Source organism: Miscanthus floridulus, chromosome 11, assembly GCF_019320115.1.
Source record: "Miscanthus floridulus cultivar M001 chromosome 11, ASM1932011v1, whole genome shotgun sequence".
NCBI classification, from domain to species: domain Eukaryota; kingdom Viridiplantae; phylum Streptophyta; class Magnoliopsida; order Poales; family Poaceae; genus Miscanthus; species Miscanthus floridulus.
Window position 1 is genome coordinate 28291899 of NC_089590.1, and position 12065 is coordinate 28303963.

The following is a 12065-nucleotide window of genomic DNA, read 5'->3' on the forward strand; positions in this document are numbered from 1 at the left end:
GATAATATTTTTGTATTGTCTTTTGCTGTCTTCTAACAATGACAAGTTATTCGTATCCACCGACTTATGATGGTATAGGTGCTGATGAGTACATGGAGTGGGAAATTGCCATAGATAACATATTTGCTACTCGCTTTATGTGTCCAAGGAGGAAGGTAAAAAATGCAGCTAGTGTTTTGCGACATTCTGCTTTATCTTGGTGGGAGTCTTTAGATCCTTCTAATAAACCTCAAACTTGGAATGATATGAAACTCCTTATGCGAGAAACCTTTGTTAATCCACCTCCTGTTTTGACTTCATATGATGAGGTGCACCATTTAGAGGAAAAGTATGTTGTTATTCCTCTTGCTATGACTAACCTTCTGCAGGATAATGTATATAAGCGAGAGGATGACATGGAAGAAAATGAGGAGCTCACAACCTCATATGCAAATTTAGAACCATCACTTCACAATGCACCTATTACTCCTGCTGAGAACACAGGTAATGCCCATGGTGCTACACTCACGGAAGGTGAAAATTGTCTTAATGTACTAAATTTTTCCACAAACCATGCTATCATAGAGCAATTGTTAGTGGAACCCTCTCTTGATTTATCTTTGTCCCATGATAATTTGCTTGATGTTCCTTGTGATAAAGATGAATTAGTTGATGATGCTTTAGTTTTCCATGTTTTGGAACCAATTACTTATGCTGAACATAAACGTTTGCTTCCCATTGCTACCGAAAAAAAGAAAAGAAATTATTGTATTCTTCAAATACTTTGGGTTATATTGAGTTTGATACTTTATATGCTCTTAGTAGTTTAGAAGAGAAACTTAATTGTGCAGGATTGTCATGGTTATCTAGATGTACATGTCACTTTATTGGCAAATATAATTGTAAAGGAGAGTATATGGTGCATCGTGTCTATATTTGTTCAACTCTGAAATCTCCTTTCATTGTGCAAAAATATGATCAACTAGAGGGCACCAATAGCGATAATGTTATCATGTTGAAATCCCTAAGTTTTGTAATGAGGCAACAGGTTAAATTTCAAGAAGGGGAGCAATGTTGGCTACTACCGACAACTTGTCCACCAGCTAAGCTCAAACCGAGGACGGTTTGTTGTCAAGAAGGGGAGGATGATGAGGACATGGCACCTTCGGATATGAACAATGATTATAAGGTGCGCTCGTTCCTACATTTGCATAGTGGCTTTGGTTATAATTCACTTGGTTCCACATGTACATGTCACTATTTGATTGTAGGTTCAAATGTGTTTCATAATGGAAGTTCATCAAAGTTGAACTTTTGGTTCGTCGGTAGCCTGATAGTGCCTCATTGGGAAGGCCATAACTCATCCATCTAGAGTGCGATCGAGGTCAATGAGCACTTGATGGAAAGCTTGTTTGATAAGCTTTCAAATAGATCTAGTCCCATCTCAATATCACGTTGGCAAGGCCTCCAAATCACCAATATATTCTATTGCTATTTCTGGCGGGAGCCACACTGTCATGGGCTTGTTAGACATCCTTGGGACCTAGGCCCAAGTTGGAGCACGCCCCAAGAAGATGGAGAACACCTAAGAGATGGCCTTGGACGTCATCCTCCTTGGCCACCACCTTAGGGGGCCAGCAAGAACGTCCAAGCCAAGCCAGAGGCCCAGTCCAATCCGAGTTCGAGTCTGCCTCGGCAGTCAGGACTAGTCTACAATAAAACGGATGACTAGGATGCATCTGAACTTCGTTTTCGATGATCCACATATGGATGGAAAGATAATTTGATAAGGAAGCCAATCCAAGTGGTTTCACATCAAAACCTCTTCGGAATCAACGGGAATCGTCGAAACAATTTGACATCCAGAATCTGTCACGGTGCTGCATCGTCGTCTTTTGGGCCGTTGGGCCTTGTAACGTGTTGGGGCACCTTTAGGACGTGAAGAGGGATCCTTGGACGTCCCTTAGGCTATATAATTAGTAGCCACCACCTACTTTAGGTTTTGAGTTTTGTTTTAGATCAATCTGTCATTGAACAGTCGCCGTTATCGGTTTGCAAGACACCAACTTCGAGTGCTTAATCATTCATCTGCAATTGTCACTTTAATTGAGTTGCTTTTTATCTTGTTCTTGCTTGTGTTCTTCGATTCGCAGCAGGGATTAGCCTTCTTGGTGAGGTCAACTGGATTGTGACACGGTTGATAACCAGAGGAGACGTGGTGCTAAGGTTGCAGGGTTTGGGTCTTTGTGATCTGAAGCCGGATCGGTGTGTCGCTCTCCGAACAAATCGTTGTTTATCTTGAACATTACGGAAGATCGGGACCCCATCTACATTAGACGCTGAGGTGGCTGGCGCCATGGAGCAGCCAGTTCCGACCTCGGGCGAGGGAAGCTCGGCCCTCGTGCAGGTTCGACCCGAGCCCCGCGGGTGGGATCACCCGCGTGTCCTGTGGCAGAGCCAAGACGACCCTGAGGGGGAGCCTCTGTTCACCCTCGAAGATGCGGCTGAGGGCGGGCACTGGGACACCTTCGAGCAATACCGCCAGCTAGCGGAGCGGTCACTACCGACGGCGTTGTCTGTGGTGGCCAACGATCTGCCTGGAGTCACCCAGGTTCACACTTTCTTTTCTCATGCAGTGTTGTCTTTTTCCGAGTTTTCTTGTAGTGAATGCCCCTGGTTCTGCTTACCCAGGAGCTCGAGACCTGATCCCTTGGGAAGTCGGTGTTTCTCCGGCAGGAGAGGGACATCTAGGACCAGCTCTAGCGGTAGAAGGGCCTACTTGCCGGTGCCAACGAACTTCTGGCGACGCGGAGCGTGGAGTTGGAGGACCTCCGCCTTCGTTGTGCCGATACAAAGGTAGAGGCAGCCATGGCCCAGGAGTAGGTTGGCCCTCTGGTGATGTGAGTCAAGGAGTTGGAGGAGGAGCTGACCCGCATGGCCGGTGAGCGGGACGCCTTCAGGTCCCGGGCTAGATAAGCCATGGCCTCGGGCAAGGTCCTTGCTGGGCAGCTAGGGGCGGAGCAGAGTGCGCACCAGCTGACGAAAGGCGCCTTAGATGAGGCCCTTACGATGGCTAAGGCCTCCCGGACCAAGGCTATGGTCTGGAGGGGAAAGGCCGAGGGTGAGTCATATTCGCCTCGTTTTATTCGCTTTTCTTGTGTTCGCTCCCTAACTCCCTGGTGTAACGTAGAGCTAGGGAGAGAGGCTTCTAGGGCGGCCGAGGCTGCTCGGGTCAAGGCCTAGCGCCTGAAGGAGAAGGCCGAGGTGTCTCAGGTCAAGGCCCAGCATTGGAAGGAGAAAGCCGAGGCCTCGCAGGTCGAGGCCCGACGCTGGGGGCAGAAGGCCGAGGGTGAGTTCTATAGACTTCCACCCTTGTTCTGGCTTGTACTCCTTTGTGCTCAACCTTGTTCCATTGCGTTTGGTGTAGAGCTAGAGAAGGAGGTCACCCAGGCAGCTGAGGCCTCCGCCGCAGTGTAGGCGGTGCTTGAAACCGAGATTGGGGAGCATGATGCGCTGAAGAGCGCCGCCCGTACCACCTACGAAGCCCTAGAAGTCGAGGGGGTCCAGTCAGGAAGCTCTCTCGGGAGCCACTTGATTGCGTTGAGTGGCCAAGTGGGCGAGCGACTCCGAGGGGCGCTGCATATGGGCGTCAAGCGCGCGCTGGCCATCATCGCTTTCGCACTACATTGGCATTGACCTCCAAGCCATCAGCGATGGCTACGTCCTGCCCGATGATGACGAGGAGGCCGACAAGGTGGTTGTGAAGCTAATGGAGGCGGCGGAGGGCCCCGGCATGGCGCTGACCATGCTGTTCGAAGAGGAGGTGGTCCCTCCCCCACCGTCTGCCGATGCTAGAGGCCTTGAGCCTTGACCGGGGCCCGAGAGGCCATGTAAATAAACTAGGGATTAACTTTGTATCGTGATGCTTGTGGCCATCGAGGCCTTTTTTAAAGTAATCGTGCTTCTTAATCATTTTTCTTGTATTTCTAAGCCTCTACCCTCTGTTGTCTCTGATCAGATGTCTTTTGCAAAAAAACCTCTTTAGAACCTAAGCCGCCCCTTGGGCGAAAGGTGGTGAGGGAGTGCCGTAGCCTAGAGGCGTAGGCCATCTCGTGACTCTACCGACCTTCTGGCCCTGAGACAGACTTTCGGTCCTTGGGTTTTTCACAACTAATTCGTTAGAGCGTGCTAGAGAGTTTTGGCGTAGGAATTTTTTTTTGAAAAACGACTAAAAAATAGCGCGTGGGACTTAGGGGGGAATCCCCCATCTATCCCTCGAGGGAGGCTCGGTTCTGCAGAAGCAGAGCCATGTCTCCCTTGTGATGTTATCGTAATGTCGAGGCCTTTGATGGGCTCGCGGGGTTTCTCGAAGAATTAGAACAACTAAAGAATGTTTCTTAATTGTATTTCGAGAAACAATGTATACAATGCTTGGAAATTTAAGGGTAAAAGCGATGTAGCTGTTCTATGTTCCAAGCATTGTTGAGAATTTCGCCCTTCTCATCAGCTAGCTTGTAGGTCCCGGGCTTCAGCACTTGGGCGATGATGTATGGTCCTTCCCACGGCGAGGTCAGCTTGTGGTGGCCCTTGTTGCTCTGCCTTAGCCTCAACACTAGGTCGCCTACCTTCATGTCTTGACCTCGAATGCGCTAGGCCTGATAGCGCCGTAGGGCTTGCTGGTACTTGTCTGAATGTAGTAGCGCCACATCTTGGGCTTCCTCTAGTTGGTCGAGGGCATCTTCACGGGTGGTGCAGTTGCTTTGCTCGTTGTAGGCCTGTAGCCTCGGGGAACCATATTCCAAGTTAGTGGGGAGGACAGCCTCGGCTCCATAGACCAGGAAGAAAGGTGTGAACCCCGTGGCTCGGCTTGGAGTGTTCCTTAGGCTCCAGATGACCGACGGGAGTTCGGCGAGCCATTTCTTGCCAAACTTCTTCAACCGGTTGTAAATTCTTTGCTTGAGGCCTTGTAGGATCATGCCATTGGCGCGTTCTACTTGGACATTTGTCCTTGGGTGTCCTACGACCGACCAGGCCACACAGATGTGGTGGTTGTCGTAGAATGTTAGGAATTTTTGGCCAGTGAACTGTGTCACATTGTCGGTGATGATGGTGTTTGGAACCCCGAACCTATGGATGATGTCAGTGAAGAATAGCACCGCTTGCTAGGATTTGATTTGATTGATCGAGCGAGCCTCGATCCATTTGGAGAACTTATCGATTGCTACCTGTAGATAGGTGTAGCCCCCGGGGGCCTTCTGTAGAGGCCTAACCATGTCGAGCCCCACACGGCAAACGGCCATGTAATGGGGATGGTTTGGAGGGCTTGGGCTGGGAGGTGCGTAAGCCATGCATAGTACTAGCATCCCTCGCAGGAGCGTACTAACTTGGTGGCATCAGCAACCGCCGTCGGCCAGTAGAACCCTTGGCGGAAGGCGTTTCTGACGAGCGTCTAATGCGCCGCATGGTGCCCGCAAGCCCCCGCGTGCAAGTCCCAAAGTAGGGCCTAGCCTACCTCGGTGGTGATGCATCATTGGAGGACGCCAGATAGACTTTGTCGGTATAACTCACTGTTGCAGAGGACATAAGTTTTGTCTTGTCGCGCAAGCCGCCGGGCTTTGGTCCTATCAGTTGGAAGCTCTCCACGAGCGAGCCAATCAAGGAATGGGACCTGCTAGTCCGTGTCCTGGTCGGTCTGGGGAGGCTCTGTGTTGACTTCCATGACCTTAGGCTCGGCCAAGGGAGTCTCGGCGATAGAAGGGGCGTCGAGACCTGCGGTGGGTTCGGCCGGTGGGCTCTCCTCCGCTGCCGAGGCATAGTCGATGGAAGGCTTGTGGAGGTCTCTAGCGAAGATGTTTGGGGAGACCGGAGCCTGTGCCGATGCCATCTTTGCCAGATCATCTGCAACCTCGTTGTATTTCCGTGCGATGTGGTTGAGTTCGAGACCATCGAACTTGTCTTCTAGGTGACATACCGACTTGTAGTATGCCTCCATTTTGGGGTCGAGGCAGTTTGACTCCTTCATGACTTGATCAATGATGAGCTATGAGTCGCCCTGGACGTTGAGACGCTGTACCCCAAGTTTGATGGCGATTTGCAAGCCGTTGACGAGGGCTTTGTACTCGGCTGTGTTGTTGGAGGCGATGAAGTGGAGCTGAACCATGTAGCGCATGTGTACTCCAAGGGGCGAGATGAAGAGCAGACCCGCGCCTGCCCTGATCTTCATTAGGGACCCATCGAAGTACATGGTCCAGCACTCCGTCTGAATTTGAGTAGGTGGCAGTTGGGTGTCGGTCCACTCAGCCACAAAATCGGCCAAGGCCTAAGACTTAATCGCTTTCTGAGGCACAAAAGTCAAGGCTTCCCCCATAAGCTCGATGGCCCACTTGGCTACCCTACCCGAGGCCTCCTGGTTATGGATTATCTCTCCCAAGGGGAAAGACGATACCACGGTCACTTGGTGGGACTCGAAGTAGTGACGCAGCTTACGCCGGGCCAGGACTACGGCGTAGACCAGCTTCTGGATGTGAGGGTAGCTTACCCCTCTTCCTGCCTCTCCACTACCATGGCCATGCTAACCACTTGGGTCGTTGCGATGACGTAGAGTAAGAGGGGCTCACCCCTGGCTAGCGGTACTAGGACAGGAGGACTGGTGAGTAGTGCCTTGAGCTTGGCAAGGGCTTCTTCGGCCTCGGGGGTCCAAGAAAAGCGTTCAGATTTTCTCAAGAGGTGGTACAGAGGCAAGCCCTTTTTGCCAAGGCGCGAGATAAAGCGGCTCAGGGCCGTAAGGCATCCCATGACCCTCTACACTCCCTTGAGGTCTCGGATTGGTCCCATGCTGGTTACGGCCGAGACCTTCTCCACGTTGGCCTCGATGCCGCATTATGAGACTATGAATCCTAAGAGCATGCCTCAGGGGACCCCGAACACACACTTCTCGGGGTTGAGCTTGATGCCCTTCTCTCTAAGGCATTTGAAGGCTATCTCCAGGTCATCGACGAGATCCCCAGCCTTTCTGGACTTGACCACGATGTCATCCACATAGGCCTCGATTGTTCGCCCAATGTGTTTGCCAAAGACTTAGGTCATGCACCACTGGTATGTGGCCCCTGCGTTTCTAAGGCCGAAGGGCATAGTCACATAGCAGTACATACCGAACGGTGTGATAAAAGAAGTCATGAGCTGGTCGGATTCTTTCATCTTGATTTGATGGTAACCGGAATACACATCAAGGAACGATAGGGTCTCGCATCCCGTAGTGGAGTCAACGATTTGATCGATTCAAGGTAATGGGAAGGGGACTTTCGGACAGGCTTTATTCAAACCGGTGTAGTCTACACACATTCTCCACTTCCCATTTTTCTTCTTGACCAACACAGGGTTGGCCAACCACTCTGGATGGGATACTTCCTTAATGAATCCAGCCGCCAAGAGCTTCTGCACCTCCTCACCGATGGTCCTACGTTTTTCCTTGTCGAATCAGCGTAGGTGCTGCTTCACTGGCCTGGAGTCGGCCCGGATGTCTAAGGCATGCTCGGTGACCTCCCTCGGTATGCCCGGCATGTCCGAGGGACTCCATGCGAACATATCGGCATTCGTGCAGAGAAAGTCGACGAGCACGACTTCCTATTTGATGCCGAGAGTGGCGCTGATCCTTAGCGCCCGGTCGTCGGGGCATGCAGGGTCAACTGGGACGAGTTTGATGGCCTCCGTAGGCTCGAAATTCCTAGGTCGACGCTTGGGCTCGGGCAGCTGGCTGCCGAGTCGGTCAAGGTCGATGATGAGGGTCTCGGCCTCCATGAGAGCCTTGGCGTACTCGATGCACTCGATGTCGCAGTTGTATGCATGTTTGTATGTGGACTCAATCGTGATGATGCAATTGGGACCCGGCATCTTGAGCTTGAGGTAGGTGTAGTTGGGAACCACCATGAACTTGGCGTAGCATGGCCGCCCCAGGACGGCGTGGTAGGTTCCTTTGAACCCAACCACCTCGAAGGTAAGGACCTCCTTGCGGTAGTTGGAGGGGGTGCCAAAGCAAATGGGAAGGTCGATGCGCCCGAGGGGTCACATGCGTTTCCCTAGCACGATGCCGTGGAAAGGCGCGGCATCACCCCAGAGCCATGACCGGTCGATCTCTAGGAGCTCCAGGGTGTTGGCATAGAGGATGTTGAGGTCGCTGCCTCCGTCCATCAACACCTTGGTGAGTCGGGTGTTGCCGATGATTGGGTCGACAACAAGTTGGTACTGCCCGAGATTCGGGACATGGTTGGGGTGGTCATCCCGATCAAAGGTGATTGCTTCCTGAGACCAGTCGAGGTATCGAGGAGTGGCCACCTTAACCAAGAAGACCTCTCGGCATTCCCTCTTTCGCTGGCGCGCCATAAGGCACGCCGAGGGTCCACCAAAGATCATGAAGGCGTTGTGCACCTCGAGGAACCCTTCGTCCTTATCATCGTCCCGGTCACCGGCGCCCTTCTTCTTGGCATCATCATCAGGGAGCCCGAGCTTGGCGTAATAATGCCAGAGCATGGTGCAATCCTTGAGGGCATGCCTCACCAGGCCCTGGTGATAAGGGCAGGGCTTCTTTAGCATGTCGTCAAAGAGCCCGGGCCCCTGGGGCCTCAGGGATTCTTGTGCTCCGCGGCCACGACTAGATCAGCCTCGAGGATCTCCTGCTTCCCCTGGCGACCCTTTTTCTTTTTCTTGGGGAGGCGGGGCGCCGAGGCCTCGTTGGCCTCATCCCTCCACTTCCCTTTGGTGTCATTGTCGGGGAAGATGGCCCCAACTGCCTCTTCGCCCGAGGCGAAGTTGGTGGCAATGTTGAGCAGCGCGGCAGCCGAGCGCGGCACGTTCCGGCCTAGTTCTCGGACCAAGTCTTAGTAGGTGGTGCCGGAGAGGAAAGCCTGGACGATTTTTGAGTCACCGACACTGGGCAACTCGGTGCACTATTTGGAAAAGCACCGGATGAAGTCTCAGAGAGACTCGTCCAGTTTCTGGCGACAGCTCTTAAGGTCCCAGGAGTTTCTAGGGCGCACGTATGTGCCCTAGAAATTCCCGACAAAGATCCTAACCAAGTCACGCTAGTCATGGATCTGTGAGGGAGGAAGGTGTTCGAGCCAGGCTCGTGTCGAGTCCGACAAGAGCAAGGGGAGGTTGTAGATGATGAGCAGGTCATCATCCGCATCGCCTAGCTGACAAGCCAGGAGGTAATCAGCCAGCCAAAGCTTAGGGTTGGCTTCACCATTGTATTTCATGAGGTTGGTTGGTTGGTGAAACCAGGCTGGAAACTGAGCGCTGCGGATGACCCTGCTAAAGACTCAAGGGCCTGGCGGTTCAGGTGAGGGGTTGCGGTCCTCCTCACTGTCGTAGCGGCCGCCTCGGTGTGGACGGTAGCTGCGGGCGGGCCCCTCATTATCGTGGCATCGTCGCCTGCTGACCACCTCGTGGTCGTCCCATGCCTCACGTCGGTTGTCAAGGTGGTCATGCAGCATCGGGACCCTATTGATTGTCGGCGCCCGAGTAGGCTCGTGACAAACCGAGGCCTCCCTATCCTGCCAATGCGGTGCCGAGGGGAGGTTCGAGGCGGCTCCGCGCCATCAGGAGGCAGAACTCTCGGCCAGCTGCACCACGGCGGTCTCGAGGAGATCCCAGAGCTCGCGCGTGAACCCATTGCCCCTCCGTGGTAGAAGGCTTGGGCATCACGCGCACTAGCATCGCCGCAGCCATGACATTCTGGCGAGCGCGATTGAAGATTGGGGGGGTGATCGCCCCCTTCATCGTCGTTGATGCGATGGTGGACGTCGTGAGCCCACCGCTAGGCTCCTCCACTGTCACTATAGCCCTGCTGCTCCTGCTCGAGAGTGTTTTGGAGATGTTGCAGAAGGAGTCGATCTTGCTCGACCTTGGCCTAAAGCTCACGGAGCTGCTCCAGGTTCAAGCATCGAAGTTGTCCGAGGGCAAGGTTCTTGTTCTGTGCTGCCGGTGGGACAATGCGTGAGGGTGTGGCATCGCCCGTTCCCTGGCGAAGTAGAGTATGGTTGCCTGCCCCCTTGTCCTCATGGCACGTGCTTGGCATCCCGAGTCCGACGTGGAAGCACTCACGAGTGGGATCGTAAGTTCCTTCATCGTCAGAGATGGAGTAGCCGAAGCAATAGTCACTCGTGGCTAGGAAGCGGCGCATGGCTTTAGGGTCACGAAGCCCAGAGAAATCCGCTTTGGCCCATGCCTCGTCCACCTCCGAGGAGTCGGTGTGGGAGTGAGTCGAAGTCACGGTACCGAAGTCAAGGGCGAAACATTGGTGGTGTCCCGAGGGCTCCGCGTGAGTGGAAGCATAGGCATAAGCATAGGAGGCGGCGGGATTTCTCAACCCAAAAGGGTATGGAGATGGTGCCATCGCCGGGTTCTACTTCATCGGAGCTGGCTCCTCAGGAGGTGGCGGGGCAGAGCTTGGTGGCGGGGCATTGCCGCACGCCACCGGCGTCTTTCCCTCATCCAAGCTCAGGCCAGATAGGTCTCCAACCAGGGACCTTGTGCCAACAACTGGGCACAGGATACCAGCGGAGCGTGGCATGTCGCCCTGGGTTCGCGTGGTGTCGGCGTGGCCCCGCTTGCGTCGTGCCTGGCGAGCACGACGAGAGCGGCCACCCAGGCACCGCCTGCACCTAGGCTGTGGGTGGTAGGCGGGGCTCGGGGTGTGAGGAGTACCATGTCATACTTGTGCCCTAGAGACATGAACTCTAGGCTCCCAAACCAGACCACCATGCCAAGACACAGTGGTCGTACGGGGTTTGCCATCCGGAACTTGTTGGGATGACAAAGCTGACACGCAGAGGCCCCTACCTGGCGCGCCAACTATCGGTGTTTTGGACCGGCCAGCCCTCAACCAACTAGTAAATTTGTACTGCGTGTTCCCAGTCCCGGATGGTGATGCAAAGAGACACAAGCTTTATACTGGTTCGGGTAATGAACACCCTACGTCCAGTTTGAGAGGTCGATCTTATATTCCTTGCACCAAAGTGCTCATACTAGGGGGTTACAAGCAGGGCGAGAGAGGGAACTAGTCCTAGGTCTCTACATGGAGTGGCGTGGATTGCTTGAGATGTTGATCTCAGGCAGCGGAGAAGCTCGAGCGTTTGTCTATGTGTTCATGCGTGAGTTCGCTGCGTGGGCATAGGCCTAATCGTTTTTCTCCGATCCTAGAAACGGCCTAGGTCCTTCCCTTTTATAGTTGAAGGGGGACAAGGGTAATACATGCGCTAGCTACACAGCGTTGTGCGAACGGAGGCGGCATGTCTGAGCCCTGTAGCCTGTTACTGTGGTGGCGTGGGCAACAGAGTGGTCTCGTCCTTGAAGTACTAGGGTGACACGCTAGTCACATCCGATCCTGTGCGCCGTGGGAGCTCCAGTGTTACCTCGAAGCGGACATGGCATTCAGTGTGCGGGTCACTATGTATTGACTGCACGAGAAGCCGAGGCTCAGTTGGTGCCGAGGTCGAACTATCGTGGGGGTCTCGACAGACATGAATCCCGAGATTGCCGAGACCCTGATGTAGATTGCCGAGGCTTGGAGGGAATAGTTGATCTCGTACGCTGATTCTGAGGCTATGGTGACCCAGACTAGACTCCCCATGCCGCGTTGTCTTCGGGGCGGGGGTTACGTGGTGCCGATCGTGGCACAGCACTGGAACACAGTGGCCGATAACCCCAGTCACGCCCGGTCCTAGTCAGTATGGCGTTGATGTGACTTCCCGTCCCGTCGACCATTCTGTGGTGTCGAGCCGTCGTCCGGTTGAGATTGCGGGAGTGGTTGATGCATTAATGGGACATGACGCGCTGTCGGAGAGAGTGGTCGAGGCGGAAGCGACGGGTTGTTGCTGAGCTAGCTTCGAGCGAGACAGAGAACCGTCATCTCGTCCGAGGCTTTACGCGTGGGGCCTCAGGCGGGGCAGAGAATCGGTTCCCCGTCGAGGCCCTCTATGCGAGGCCTCTCACGAGGCGGAGGTTTGGCAGGCCGTCGAGACCTCTCGTGCGAGGCCAGGAGCAAGGCGGAGAGCTGGCGGGCTCAGATGAGGCTGCGGTTTAACAAATGG

General features: G+C 53.8%; 1 protein-coding gene across 1 annotated transcript; it reads right to left on the reverse strand.

Annotated features, from left to right (window-relative positions):
* Positions 1-7602: 7602 nt before the first annotated feature.
* On the reverse strand, positions 7603-7905 carry LOC136491735 (uncharacterized). The gene has a single exon (XM_066487987.1). The coding sequence runs from the start codon at positions 7903-7905 to the stop codon at positions 7603-7605; it is 303 nt and encodes a 100-aa protein (XP_066344084.1).
* Between the last annotated feature and the right edge of the window lie 4160 nt (positions 7906-12065).